This window comes from Carya illinoinensis, chromosome 5 (assembly GCF_018687715.1).
Source record: "Carya illinoinensis cultivar Pawnee chromosome 5, C.illinoinensisPawnee_v1, whole genome shotgun sequence".
In the NCBI taxonomy this organism is placed as follows: Eukaryota; Viridiplantae; Streptophyta; class Magnoliopsida; order Fagales; family Juglandaceae; genus Carya; species Carya illinoinensis.
In genome coordinates, this window is record NC_056756.1 from 37850264 (window position 1) to 37865819 (window position 15556).

At 34.7% G+C, this 15556-nt stretch overlaps 3 protein-coding genes across 3 annotated transcripts; 2 read left to right on the forward strand and 1 right to left on the reverse strand.

Annotated features, from left to right (window-relative positions):
- The first annotated feature begins 2090 nt into the window (after positions 1–2090).
- Positions 2091–6626, forward strand: LOC122309008 (putative disease resistance RPP13-like protein 1). Its single transcript, XM_043122332.1, has 2 exons — positions 2091–3771; positions 3832–6626. Exons 1-2 carry the CDS (start codon positions 2312–2314, stop codon positions 4868–4870), a joined length of 2499 nt encoding a protein of 832 aa, XP_042978266.1. The 5' UTR covers positions 2091–2311; the 3' UTR covers positions 4871–6626.
- LOC122310317 (putative disease resistance protein At3g14460) lies at positions 5258–6463 on the forward strand. The gene has a single exon (XM_043124212.1). The coding sequence runs from the start codon at positions 5258–5260 to the stop codon at positions 6461–6463; it is 1206 nt and encodes a 401-aa protein (XP_042980146.1).
- Positions 6627–8038: 1412 nt separating the features above from the next.
- Positions 8039–15027, reverse strand: LOC122310318. Its single transcript, XM_043124213.1, has 11 exons — positions 15018–15027; positions 14443–14927; positions 14294–14354; positions 13237–14145; positions 12406–13148; positions 10556–12308; positions 9974–10486; positions 9474–9628; positions 8854–9124; positions 8303–8381; positions 8039–8201 (listed from the first exon to the last, which is right to left on the reverse strand). The coding sequence occupies exons 1-11, from the start codon at positions 15025–15027 to the stop codon at positions 8039–8041; spliced, it is 5142 nt and encodes a 1713-aa protein (XP_042980147.1).
- Between the last annotated feature and the right edge of the window lie 529 nt (positions 15028–15556).

Genomic DNA, 15556 nt, shown 5'->3' on the forward strand with positions numbered 1-15556 from the left:
AGACTAAATCAAATTGCAGAATAGCATCCAATCTCTTAGCCAATTTATGTACAAAGTCATAGCTAGCTACAGAAGAGCATGTTTCTGGCAAAAAGCAGCAGTCCAAACAAATCGTTTGAAGGATTGGGGCACTTCTACGGTGGTTTTTGGTCGGATTAATTATGAAATTCAATCTCTTCTTGGCAATAATATTAGAATTCATTGACAGCAAGACAATAAATATAATTTCTGAAATTGAATTTAAAATTCCATGATTACCATTATCATTATTTCTCTTGTTTTAAGACCTTCAAACCATGATCTTCTCTTTTGGACTGCGTGACAAATCCCTCGGCAAGGAGCCCTCATTTTCTTCAATTTTTCTTACTTGCTCCTTTTATTTTTCAAAGAAGGGTACTGCTACATCCCCCGAAGATGTATCCTGAATACCCACCGAAAAAAGGAAATTTTTGTTTTCATTCATTTTTTTATATTCTTAAATATATTTTTTAAAAAAAAGAAATTTCACAACATCACTAAAAAATATTTCCTTAATCACTAAGTAAAAAATTAAAAAAAAAATTTCGGGACACACTTTGGATCCAAAGCATCTCCCTTCAAAGAACACCCACCATGACGTGTTCCAAATTTCCAATGCACAAGCCAACGACTATTTAACATTAGGGAAATGCTGTATACACAGGCGATGGTGACCACAGATTTTCTATTTTCTATTTTTTTTATTTTATTTAACTTAATAGTTAAAGTAAATATTTTTAAATAAATTAATGATTTTTATTTATTTTTTAAAATTTTTTATTAAATTAAAAAAACATTGGAAAGAAAAAAAATTCGCCCTTTCGTTGGAGGTTTGGGAGCACTACCTCTGTGGGAGTAGCACTGTCCTTCAACTTTAATAATCCAACAAATTAGTTGTTGGCAATGGGATCTGGAGGCATAGATCTATTAGACTTTTGAGTTGTGTTTCTTTCTCTCTTCTTATTACAAGTAGTCATAAACTTTTTATTAACAAGAGAAAATGATATTTCAGTTCATAGAGGTAATGACATAATAATCGAAAAAAAAAAGAAAAAAAAAACGAAATTGGATCATGTCAATGCTGACATTTTTTTCAAATCTCAATTATAATAAATATGGATATAAGAGAAAGTATAGATTATTAGATGATGAATTTTATTTTTGGATTAGATTAAAATATTTGGAAAAGATAATTATTTGTAACTGTAAGAGCTTTAACACCTATTCACATTGGGATGAATAAATTTTAGATGAAAATAATATTTTTATAAATTTTTTTCATCTTTTTATTCATCTTTATCTCACTCCCTATTATTTTCCTATTCCATTAAAATAAATGTTTTAATTATTTTTTATACTCATTTATTTGTACAGTTTTTACTACTCATTTTTTTTTTCTTTCGGGGAAATAGGAGAAAAAAACTTTTTAACTTATTTTTTTTCACATTTTTGTAATTATTTAATTATTTGTTGTATGCATATTTTCGATTTTTCATCTTTAATGAATTTTTTAAACTACATATCTCTATAAATGATAATATTAAATCAGTACTTTCGTAACAATAATATTTAAAAAAAAATCATATTTTCACAAATGGTCAAAAAAATTGGATCATGTCAATGGTGATGAACATGAGAAAAAATGTAGGTAGATAATTAGATGAAGAATTTAATTTTTAGGTTAGATTAAAATATTTGTAAAAAATAATTTAAAAATGAATAATTACTCTCAATATTTAGGGAGTCAATGTTTAAATTCTAAATTCTTTTCTTAAATTTAGAGAATTTGTTGATAAGGGCCACCGGATGCACATGCTTTCAAGTAGCACTCATTTTCTCCTATTTTTCCTACTTGCTCATTTTCTAGAGAGGGAAAGAGTAAAAAGCATAAAAGAGTAACAAAACAAAAGTAGAAAAGCAGCGGAAACCAGATAATGGATGAAAAGATTTGCACGTAATGGATGATGAGCTGGTCTCCACTCTCCACTCACACCAATAACGTTGCCGACAACGTCAATATATTACTATTATCCTTTGGCTTTTCTCTTTTGTTTCATATCATAGAACGTGCGTGGAAGAGGTCGAGTCAATGGATTCCGTCCGTTGATCGAACGCGACAAAATTACAACCCACCTTCTACGAAACAATACCCAACAACCGATGAAGACTTCTTGTTGTTGACTTGTGCGATCACTCTTATAGCTTCTTCCCAGACGGAACCGGTTACTTCTTTCGACTCTCTGGTTAGTCTTTTGCATCGTTTCCTGATTCATTCCTTTCTCCAGAGAAAACAATGCCGGTTGGAGAGCTCTTTCTTGCTGCGTTCCTTCAAGTGTTATTTGACCGATTGGCTTCACCCGAGTTGCTGGCCTTTGCACGCCGAGAGGGACTTAAAAAAAAGCTGGACAAGTGGCGCAAGATGTTGTCAATGATTCAAAAGGTGCTTGATGATGCAGAGGAGAAGGAATTACATGCTCAGAGTACTGCAGTGAAAGAGTGGCTGGAGGATCTCAAAGACTTGGCCTACGATGTGGAGGACATACTCGATGAGTTTGCCACAGAAGCTTTGCGATGCAAATTGAAGGTCAAAAATCAGGCTAGTACTAGTAAGGTACGGAATCTCATCCCTGCTTATTTTAGTGGTTTGAGTCCCTATGCTATTATGTTGAGAACTAGGCTGGAGTCAAATATCAAGGACATCACTACTCGATTTAAAGATCTAGTGGCACGAAAAGGTGAACTCAATTTGAAAGAACTTGTAGACAGGAGGTCAGAAAAAATTAGAGGGACAGAACTGGCCCCAACTTCTGTAGTGAATGAAGCTCGTGTTTATGGCAGGGAAGGAGATAAAAAGGCTTTACTTGATTTATTGAAATGGCAAGCTCAAGAATCAGTGGACACTCAAGTTTCTGTGATTCCAATACTTGGAATGGGGGGTATTGGAAAGACAACACTTGCGCAGTTAATATACAATGACCAAGAAGTCGAAAGTTTGTTTGATCTTAAAGCTTGGGCTTGCGTTTCTGAAGATTTTGATGCCGTTCGGGTTACAAAAACAATTTTAAGATCTATCAGTCCTGGAAGTCGTGATGATAATGATCTAAACTTGTTGCAAATCGGACTAAAGGAGGCGCTGAAAGGGAAGAAATTTCTAGTCATTCTGGATGATCTTTGGAATGATCGTTATCATGACTGGACAATCCTATTTACTCCTTTCGAAGCAGGGGCTCCAGGAAGTGTAGTTATTGTCACAACTCGCAATCGAGAAGTTGCAAATACTACACGTACCACTGAAGCTTACCAGCTGGGTTTGTTGTCAAATGACGATTCTGTGTCCATATTTACCCAACATGCCTTGGGGGCAAAAGACTTTTCTTCACACCCACACCTCAAAGATTTTGGTCAGGAAATCGTTCGAAAATGTGAAGGCTTGCCTTTGGCAGCAAAAGTACTTGGAGGCCTCTTACGTTCAAAACAGGACCGTGATGCCTGGGAGGAAATATTGAATAGCGAGATATGGAATATTTTAGAGCAGAGACGTGAAATCGTTCCAGCTCTTATGTTGAGTTACTACCATCTCCCATCACATTTGAAGAGATGCTTTGCTTACTGTTCTATACTCCCTAAAGATTATGAATTTGAGGAGAAGGAGGTGGTTCTATTATGGATGGCAGAAGGTTTGATTCAACCACAACAAAAAGAAAAGGAAATGGAAGATTTGGGTTCGAAGTATTTTCAGGATTTGTTGGCAAGGTCATTTTTCCAACAATCCAACAACAATAAATCTCGATTTGTTCAGGATTTGTTGGCAAGGTCATTTTTCCAACAATCCAACAACAAGAAATCTCGATTTGTGATGCATGACCTCATCAATGACTTGGCTAAATCTGTTGCAGGAAATACATGCTTTAGAATGGAAGATAGAGTTGAGGGTAGTAAACAAGGGAGTATTTTTAAAAAGGCTCGCCATGTGTCTTACCTGGGTTACTTTCATGATGGCTTTAAAAAGTTTGAGGCCTTTTCTGAACTCACATGGTTACGTACCTTCTTACCTCTAATGTTGCCACAGCTTGGGTGGTGTTATTTGACCAGTTATGTTTCTCTTGAATTGTTGCCAAAATTACAATGCTTAAGGGTGCTCTCATTGAAAGGTTACCACATAACCAAGATATCGAATTCAATTGGTGATCTCAAGCATCTACGGTATCTTGACCTGTCTTACACTTGCATCACCAGCTTGCCTGAATCAACAACCACTCTTTACAATTTACAAACATTGTTGTTAGAACATTGCGCATGTCTAGAGAAACTACCTTCAACATTTGGGAACCTGGTCAACTTACGTCACCTCAATATTTTACAAGCAAGATCACTAAAAGAAATGCCTCTGCATATAGGCAAATTAACTTGTCTTCGAACGTTGTCAGATTTCATTGTGGGAGAAGATTGTTGCTCGGGGTTGAAGGAGCTAGGGTCTTTGTCCTATCTTCGAGGGAGACTCTCCATTTCAAAATTGGAGAACGTGATTGTGCCAGAGGATGCAAGGGGCATGAATTTAAGTGATAAGCCAAAACTTGATGGGTTGTCATTGGGATGGAGTGAAGACATTGATGACTCAAAGGACAGAACAAGTGAAAAGGAGTTTCTTAACTTGCTGCAGCCTCACAAAGTTTTGAAAGAACTGACTATCAGATGCTACGGGGCTACAGAATTTCCGACATGGTTAAACCGCCCTTCCCTTCCTTATCTGGTATTCTTGACTATTGAAAATTGTAAAAAGTGCACATCATTGCCCCATTGGGCAAACTTCCATCACTCAGAGTCCTTTCGATCGCAGGTATGGCTAGCATGAAGAGTATGGGTCCTGAAGTTTGTGGGGATGGTTTGTCACAACCTTTTAGATCCTTGGAGACTCTAAATTTCAAGAATATGGTGGAGTGGGAGAACTGGAGTCCTTGTGAAGCATTCTTCTCAAACTTACGTGAACTCTCTATTAAAAATTGTCCCAAGCTGTCGGGAAATTTACCAAACCACCTTCCTTCACTTGAAAATGTTGAGATAGATGGATGTTGTCGGAAGTTAATGGTCTCAATTTCGAGCTTTCCAGATCGATGCAAAATAAAATTTGAGGGATCAGAAGGGGTGGTGTGCAGAAGAGAAGTTGATTTTAGCTCGCTGAATTTGAAGCACCTTTCAACAATTTCAGAGTTTTGAGTCTCAAATGAAAGTGTTGATTACAATGGGGGGGCTAGCAAATGTACAAAAGTTAGAGGTTGATGGATGCATGGAACTGACGCACTTGTGGTCAAATGCGGTGGGATCATTTCCGCATCTCCCCAGTCTTCGTCATCTGCAGGTTTCTGATTGTCCAAAACTAGTTTCGTTGGTAGCTAAAGGCCAGCTGCCTCCAACTCTAAAGGAACTAAGTATACGGGATTGCAATAATATTCAGATTTTGGTGGAGGAGGATGACACGGCCAACAGCTGCGGCAGCAACGGTGACAACACCATATCTCATGATCTTCAGGATTTGTACATTCTCAACTGTCCATCCCTCAAATCCCTAATATCAAGTGGTGAATTACCAACAACACCTCAAACATTACGGATTGGTTCATGTCCAAAGCTAGAGTCAATAGCGAAGGAATTACATCATAATTCATTGCTTAAATCCATTGACATTTATTATTGTGGAAACCTTAAATCTTTACCCACCGGTATACACAGTCTCGGCCATCTAAGCAATATTAGGATTGAAGGTAGTCCAAGTCTCGATTTCTTACCGGACGGTGAGTTGCTCCCTGCCAACCTGACAAGGCTTGATCTTGCCCGCTGCGAGAAAATCCAGGCCGTGGTCAATCGCACACACACTTGCACCTCTCTTCAAGCTTTGACGATGGGGGAATGTCCAAGAGCACTTGTATGCTTTCCAGAAGAAGGTTTTCCCACCAACCTAACATCTCTTCGGATCGATGATAGCAGTATCGCTCAGGGCTTGTTTGAGTGGGGGTTGCACAGGATTACCTCTCTCAAAGTTCTTAAAATTTGCGATGGAACTTCGCACCTGGTGTCCTTTGCAGAGATGAAGCTGCCTAGTTCTCTAATCGAGTTGAAGATGGTTAACTTTCCGAAGCTGGAATACTTGTCTCCCGAGGGCTTTCGAAACCTCACATCACTTCAAGGGTTGTGTATATCTAATTGCGAAAAACATATCGCGTCCTTACCAAAGAAGGGCCTACCTCCCTCACTCCGAAGACTTTGGATTACTGATGGTAAAAAGTTAACGTCATTTCCAACAAACTGCCTACCTCCCTCACTCCTGACGTTATGTATCTACAGGTGTCCTCTCTTGGTAGAATGGTGGAAAAAAGAACGAGGACGGGAGGGGTCTACGATAGCCCGCATTCCCCATGTAGATATAGATGAAGACTTGATTGGTAAATAGAGTTTTGAGATTTGTATATATATGTAAATTTGAAAATTCGGTTGCGGATGGTTGGATTAGAAAACAGGGATTCATACATATTTATTTTTCTCAGTGATCCAAAAACTGGAATTCCGGAGGACTAAATTAAAGAGATAAATAAATTATGAATTGAGTTTTATAACATTTATCAAACATATATTTATGCAATTTAATTAAAAATATACTTAACAACATCCACAACATATATTTGCTTTTACAATTCTTGTTACTTGTTTTTAACGTGAAAATTCATCACTCAAGTAAGATTTATCTTTGAATTCTCACAATACACATTCCTCCGTTTTCTATATATATATATATATATACTAGTAGAAGTAAAACGTCCAAGGGACGTTTGTCTAGTGGAGGCAGATTATAAATGTAAAACTTTTCCATGAAAGTAAATAATAGTATAAAAGAAAAATACAATAATTGTATTAAAACAACTGTATGTCTGAGAAATTGGAACATAACAAGTTATTTTCTACAACAATAATAGATTGTGGCACCCAAAGACATGGACTATAGTTGAAAGTCTGATGTACAACCTTCACTGTTAAATCAACACAAAATGATAAAAATATATATATATATATGAGTACTTTGATGTTTTTACTCTGATCCATCATTTTGTGTCATCCTGTACAGCATCAATAGAGACTACATTGAAATTCTTGAACTGCTTTTGGTTGAGTCGATCGAGGTCTGCAAGAAGTTCAATCTTCCACTCTTTCTGTGAAACTTGTGCCACAAGATTTTCTATATATGACAAATGTTCCTGCAAAGGAAATTTTTAATTATAATTGCATAATTAATAAAAATTTAAATAACTTATATGCTGAAAATTTATATCTTTTAAATTAACACAAATTTTTGAATGCAATGTTTTTAATTAAATTATTATGCATGTTATAAATAAAAATAAAATTGACATAATAGACAAGTATATAAAAATCAATTTCAACTATTTTTGTTATAATTTACTTTTAAAAGTTTTTTTAATATAAACCTCAATGTATTTATAGATAATGTATTAAATATGTTAAAAATTTTGAGATAGATTTTTTTACTCGCAACAATAAAGCGAATGGAAAACAAGAAGATGTACATCTCCAGTATGATTCATAAGCTCAACTGCTGAACAACCGAATGCTTCTTCTACAACTTCACCAAACATAACAGCAGATAGTCTTCCTGTATTATCGTCGAGTTCAACATATGCTCGGCAGCTATAAATTTGTTGGAAATATCATTTTAAGTTAGAATCAATAAAAACTATACATTAAATCTATTACATAAATTATCAAACAAAAGATTTGAAAGATACATACCGTGGTTGGGAAATGCTTTCGTGTTTGCAATGGTAACAAAGGAATGTATCATTGTAATCATATCCAGTTCCTTTATTACAGCCAATACATGACATGTAAAAAAATATCTGGCGCAAATCAACCACAATTATCTTCGCCTTTATCCAAAATTTTGTTTTCTGCATCACATTAGTTAGAGACAATTTTTTAGAAGAATTGATTGTATAAATATTTGAATCTGTTACTAAGAATAGGATTTTACCGCCATGGGTTGCAAACTTTTGATGAATTCAGCAAAATCACAATTCTTGATTATTTCCCGAATGCCAACAGAAGATAGAGATGCAGATGGGTGTGTCAAGTTTTTTGCAATAATACTCTTGAGTAATAAATCATTAATCGCTGCCCTTAAAATTCATAAAAACAAATACAAAATAAGAAATAAAAATATGAAATTTTCAATATTCAAATTGTATGAAACAAATAATGACTTATTTGTAATGATTACCACTCTTGCAATGAAGTTGCCTCAAGAATAACAGGATTGATCATAAATTTACTTTTCGGACGTGATGATAGAGATAATCCTTCATTAGAAATAGGCATCATAATTAATGCAAGCATATATAATGTAAAAGAAAATATAAGATTGTTAATTATTAAAAATACCATTATAAGAACCAACTCTTATTTTGGTTCCAAGTATAATTGGTTTTGTCTCAATCATTTCCGAGATTTTTTTGCATTCATCTTGCACGAATCGACCCCACATAGTTAAACATATGAGGTTTAAGCTACAAAATTGGAATAAAAAAAAAAGAATTAGCAAAATATGCAAGAAATAAAAATTGGAACATAATTCAAAAAGAGTGAACTATTAAAAAAATATTTTTACCCTTGATCGATAACATATATCTCTTGAATAGTTGTTGGTCCATGTGCTAAAGTTATCTCTCTACATGGCTTGATTTGGATTGCAACAACTAAAATGTCTGACAAATAAGATTTAAATTTTTAGTATATTGATAATTAAATATTCTAAAGTAAAGAGTGAATTACCTATTTCTGCAATTGAATTCTTGTAGGCATCTAATTCATTGAATGGAATGAGTTGGTACTTTGGTGGCTCCAATTGTCTTTCATCCTTTGGAACTTCTTCAATTATCGTTTTAGCATTCAAGATCCATTGATATTCATATGTTTCAATTCTATACTTCGGATCCAATGGCTTCACATATGCATTACTGATGTAATATGACTGGAAAATGTGCAAAGTATCTTGTCGCGAGTCAATATCTTTATCAAATATTGTAGCTTGCAGCTGATTTCCCTGTATAATATAAAAAATTGTAACAGATAATTTACAAAAAATAAATTGTAATAAATAATTGACTATAATGATTTTCTTTGATTTTAAATTGTTTTGAGTTATGTGTAAAATTTTTTGTTTTTAAATGTGTTACAGGAAGATAACTAAATTAATAGAACATTGTCGACATTTATATAAGGAAGCCAAAGATTTAAAAAGTCAAACATCAAAAGACCCAACAAATTAGCAGTAAAAAAATAAAAAATAAAAACAAAACTCAATAGATAGAATGCAAAAATAACAAAATCATTTACCAGTTTTTAATCCACTAAAAAAAATATAGAACAATAGATAGAAATAAATATTATACCTCTGGATCAATCAATGTTAGGCTTTGGTACTTCACTGGTGAGCGTTGGCCTGTTCGTTTGGGTGATTTTTCTGCCACAATCATTTTGATTTTCCAGTCTCTTGTACTTGGAGTGATATCTTTTATCGATGTATAAACTGTCCGCATCTTTAAAGCTGTTAACACACAAAAATATTAAATGTGTAAGTATAGTCAACGCAATATTAAATAAAAAAAATTGCAAAGAGAATTTAAGAGTATAATAAATTAAAAAATACAATACTAAATATACAGAAAAGAAAATTCTATTAAGTGCACAATGTTGTTGAAGTAATTAAACTGAAATTATACAATCGAATCATTACCCATTTAACATTAATCTGAAGATGCTAATCTTAATAATTCCGTATAGACAATATTTTTTGTGCAGTTCTTTTCTGATCGCTCAGTTGACACTGGCCGTATTAAAATCCTTACTGTAGATGCAGTCTTTGCCCTTGATAAAGCCACATATAATTGACCATGTGAGAAAACAGGTTGAGGTAAATATATTCCAACAAAATCCAATGTTTGCCCTTGTGACTTATTTATAGTCATTGCAAAACTTAATCTGATAGGGAACTGAGTTCGTTTGAATGGGAAGCCACTATTTTCATCAACATTTGGTAAGAATGGGATCCTTGGAATAAAGACCCTTTTTCCGCTGTGATGCCCAACTGCGATTTTTGCATCAATGACATTTTGATCAAAAGCCTGACAAATTAGACGTGTTCCGTTGCATAGTCCTTCTGAAGGATTAATGTTTCTAAACAGCATGATAGGACAGTTTATTCTCAGTAACAATTCATGAGGAGGAAGTCCATTTGGAGTTAGAGTATTTAAAAAATCTTCCATAATTGACTGTTCAGATGTATCTATTGCTTCATCAAAGCTATAATATCGCTTAAGCTCACCAGGAAATCTATGAATTAGCAATGCATTTATTTCATCAACATAACTGTTCTTTGGTGTTAATATGGCCCGATTCATCATAGCTGAAATATTTATTGAATATTCATGAATATTATGGAAAACAGCATCTATTCAATGATCCAAAGAAGTACAGTCATCTTCGTAAGGAACAAGCATGCCATCAAGAATTTTTATAGTTTCATCAACTGTGATTGGTGGCATTCCGTGGCCTAATTCTAACACATATTCTGAAAAGACTGGATCCAATCTTGCTCGCATATTTTCAGTCAAATGAAACTTGATCAATGTAGGCCACAAGTAAGAAGAAACCAAACTGGCGTCAACATGTTCTTGTCTTGTTCCTTTACGAACCACAGGTAAAACCTGGCGAAAATCTCCACCAAAAACGACAACTTTTCCACCGAATGTTAACTCTAAATCATTAATGTCTCGTAGCATTTTATCTAATGCTTGAATATGTTGTTTTCTTGACATAGGGGCCTCATCCCATATAATTAACCTTGCCACACGTAGTAACTTTGCGATGGCACTTTGTTTACTGACACAACATATGCTATGTTCATCAGTATCTAGTAGAATCTTAAAGAGCGAGTGTGCTGTTCGACCTCCAGGAAGGATGGATGCAGCAACACCAGATGAAGCAGTTGCAAGTGCGACTAATTTTCTTGATCTTACTGCGGCAAGAAGTGCCTTGTACAGGAATGTCTTCCCCGTCCCAGCAGGGCCGTCGACAAAGAATGTAGCAGCTTCATTAGAAAAAACCTTTCTCAAAACTGAATTATAGACATGTCGTTGTTTACTATTAAGGGCTTCTGATGCAACAATATCTTCTTCTGGAATTTCAACAGCCAATTCATCATCGATTTCCCTAGATTCGAGTTGGTCTTCACCAAAACAAATGTTGTCATCAAGAAGATGGAACGAATTAATGTCTTTCCCCATTGATTCAAGTGTAAAAGAGATTGAGCGCAAAACTTGCATTCTTACATCCGACATAGAATTTTCAGTCGACCTAAAATCAACTGACATATCTTGCTCAAAACGTTCCCAAAGCTCTCTCGGATTGGTTGGATTACAATAAACCAAAATAGTTGCAAATAGTCGTCTCAAACTGGATGGCATTTGATATAGAGATGCTTCATGTAAACAATCTTGTAAGCTACTGTCTCTTTGCAGCAAACCATGCATAGTTGCTGCCTCACGAAATGTTGGAGCCACGACACCATCAACTGTCCTAAGATCTTCAAACAACAAAGGTCCTCTTACATGATTTAGCAATATCCGCAGATAATACCTCTCACCTTCAAATGGATTTGCTGTAATAATTCGACCTATAACAGTTTTTTTTTTCCGACGAGTCCACTCTTTGTATTGTTGGCTCCAAACATAAAATTCTGGAAATTCTTTGTATAACAATGTCCTGGCATTTTCATCTACTTGGTTTAATGCAAAGAATTCTGTTAACATTGATTTTGCAGATCGATCAGAGTTGAGAACATTGATTAAGTCTTCATTTGCTCGAAAAGTTACTTGGTGTTTATCCTCAAGATGTAAATGTAAGCTATATACTGATGGGTACATTTCATTAACAATGAAGCCGTATATTCTCCACATAGCTTCAGGTGGAGCAATCCATCGGGCCGATTGGAATTGTTGGATTTCGTCAATTTGTTGATTGGTTTGTTCGGAAACCAAATTGAAAGCAACACGATCATGCCCTTTGTAAACGTACTTATAAAGATATTTGACTGCTTTTATTGTAGAACAAATCTCCACATTAATGTGACAGTCAAATGTTGCAAGCAAATATGGATTATATGGAACGACCCAACGGTTATCCAAATTATGGCCTCTCAGTTTGACAGTTATTCCATTGTCAGAACGCTTATATATTGGGAAGCAATCATTTCCAACAGTCGTACCTGATGCATAACTTTTTGGATATTGGCTTTTGCAACAACCATTTTTTTTTCATGCAAACATTTGTTGGATTCAACACTCCACATGGTCCATGCATCATATGCTTTATAACAACATTATGCAAGTGCAAATTTGTATTTTTATCAGGTATTTCTGCCGATACGATCTCATCAAAAGATTCAGGCGTATAGAGTTTCCAATTCCTCTGTAATATAATTAAAAAATGCGCATGTGGAAGCCCTCTTTTTTGGTGCTCAATAACATAAACATATGCCGAGACTTTTCCAAATATCTGCTGCTTGAATAATCGATCCTTTAATTCTTCTAATTTTGCACGAAAGACCCGAGCAACCAAATCAGGCCGATTTTGACTCTCCTCATGCAGGCGTAATTCATTTGAAATTTCTTGCCAGTTTGGATTGCACGTCATTGTTAAAAAAATGTCTGGTTTACCATAACGCTGAACTAAAGCCATTGCTTCCATATATCTTTTTCGCATATCTCTTGGACCCCCAATAAATGATGAAGGCAGAATAATCCGTTTTCCAACATTAGAAGCATCAGTTTCCCCAAGTGTAATGGTATCAACAATACCTTGATATAACTCAGATCGAATATGTTGTTGTTTGCTACGGAAATAATCTAATCTTGACGTCTCGATCTTAACATACATATCGACAACAAATTGTTGCAATAGGCGACCAGACAGTAACAAAATTGATCTGACATTTTCTCTGATTTGTAACTTGTAGTAATAATATTCACGACACGAAACAATTGGATCCTTCTTTTTTCTGTTCAATGCTGCAAAAGTTGTAGGGGAATGAAATATTATAAAATTGGATGTCTATAAACTAAGTACAAAATGAGAAGATTAAGATTACACTATAACCTCGATGTTCTCTTCTAAGTAATTCTTCTGCTGATATTGATCGGTGAGGATCTATTGATCGGGTTGTTTCGTTACTTGTTAATGTGCTTCCTCTATTGACCCTTTGAATGCCTTGGTGCCAACCAGTATCGCCAAGAGGAAATAACAACGGATACTGAAGTGGATCATAGCAGCCAAAATAATATTGAACTATATGACTTCCACCAGAATGACTAAAGACATAAATGTCTCGTCCTCTTAGATGATCTGCATCTTCATTTTCAACCCATATTGCTGCAACTTGTGAAGATGTCGGGACATTGAATACACGTTGATCTAGACCAACATCTGATCTTATATGGATTACTTGATTTTCCAAATTTGACAAATCACCAAGAGATCGAAAGAACAGAGAATATGGATTGATGTGAAGAATATCGATGAGTTGAGCTATAATTGATGGATTCATTCTGTCTGAATCAGAAATGCGATTTTCTAATTCATGCTCCGTATCATAGAAATACAATTGAAGATAAGAAGGACGACCATTTAAAGGGATTAAATCATTGATATAGTGATAGATCTGTCCCTGAGCTCGAAAGGTATAAATTCCTCTATTCCGTCTGCAAAGATCTTCATCGAATTTAACTCCAAAGGATGTAAACGCGAACTTGTTATTATAAGTCCGAACATAGGTCTTAAAATGCACAGATTCATCTGTGTTAGAGGTGAAAAGATCATAAAGTTGATCAGGGACAGCATTTGTGGCCAAAGAAATTGTCCCATCAGCACAACAAAATCCGTTTGTTTCATGATAGAATCGCTTTGCTTTACAATGTCTGCAACAAGGCACATACGGCAAAGAATATGTTTCAGATGGCACGACTTGTAATAATTGCCTAAGTCCAACAGAGCGGCGATGCCCCTCACCTATTGAGTTCAAAAGTGAATATAAGACAATAGGTGTAAACTCATCGATTGTTTTTTGAATGATTTGACCAAGGACACTACTGGAAGAGTGACAAGAGTTGACAATGGAATCAGAAGAATGAATAATATAATTATACTGGTTTCTTACCCCTACAAGGTGGCGATATACTTGTTTCAAAACTTGACTGTTCCTGAACAACACATGGAGCCTATTTGAATAGAATGTTCCCAAATTTCAATGAAAAAGAACAGAAGGATATTTGAATACGAAAGATGACAAAATAATTTCAGGAAAACCTGTTGAATCAGAAACTGATTAGAGACGGTTGTTTCATCTATGTATATATTTCCTGATTTACGTGTCAGAAAATCCATAGAATGACTCGGACAATTTGAACGATCTGTCACATTGTTTAATGATGAAGTTGCCTCTGAATCAACCACACAAAGATTTACACCAGGAGGAACACATACTTCATGAGATGAAATCAGTTCACCGATGTCAATATCAGAATGGAAAATCCGTTGTCTCTTTGACACCTTTTGTAGAACAGTAAAGTCTTGAATGATGTTTATATGTTGGACATCATCATTTGAACGTTCATCAATTGATATAGTCAGCTGAACACCATCAAACAAAGTTGAATCTTTTAATTGGAGGGAATCGCTGCTAGATGCCTTTTTTTTAGCATATATTTCTCTTCGTTTTCTACGGAGTTCTTCCTTTTTCTCTTCTGGTAAATCTTTATACGGGATATTCTCCGCCCGTTGTTTTCTTTGATCTTCAAAAAATAGTCTCCAAACTTAACTTTTACAAAACTAATATTACTATTTCAAAACAAATGCTACATAACTTATTAACACAAGCTTACCACTACTCATTATGTTAACGAAGCAAATGATTCTTCCAAAAGTTGGATACTGTTCCACACAACCAAAATTAAATGAATAAATAATAATTGCTTAATGCGAAATCCATACCTCCATGATGCATTTTAAATGCTATAAACAATTTCGTTGATTCATATGTTGAAAAATACATACAACCAAATTATTTATACTTTAAATCAACAAGGAAATGAAGATAAGAAAATAACACATGAAATGGAAAAATACCATGAAAATGGAACTTATAAAAAGCATAGATCGATATCACATATCAAAATTCTTGAATAAAATATTTCTCAAAATTAATTTGCCATTCAAAGCAAGGATCCACAAAAAAATTATAAGTAGGGATCAGGCCCGTTGTTTTCTTTGATCTTCAAAAAATAGTCTCCAAACTTAACTTTTACAAAACTAATATTACTATTTAAAACAAATGCTACATAACTTATTAACACAAGCTTACCATTACTCATTATGTTAACGAAGCAAATGATTCTTCCAAAAGTTAGATACTATTCCACAC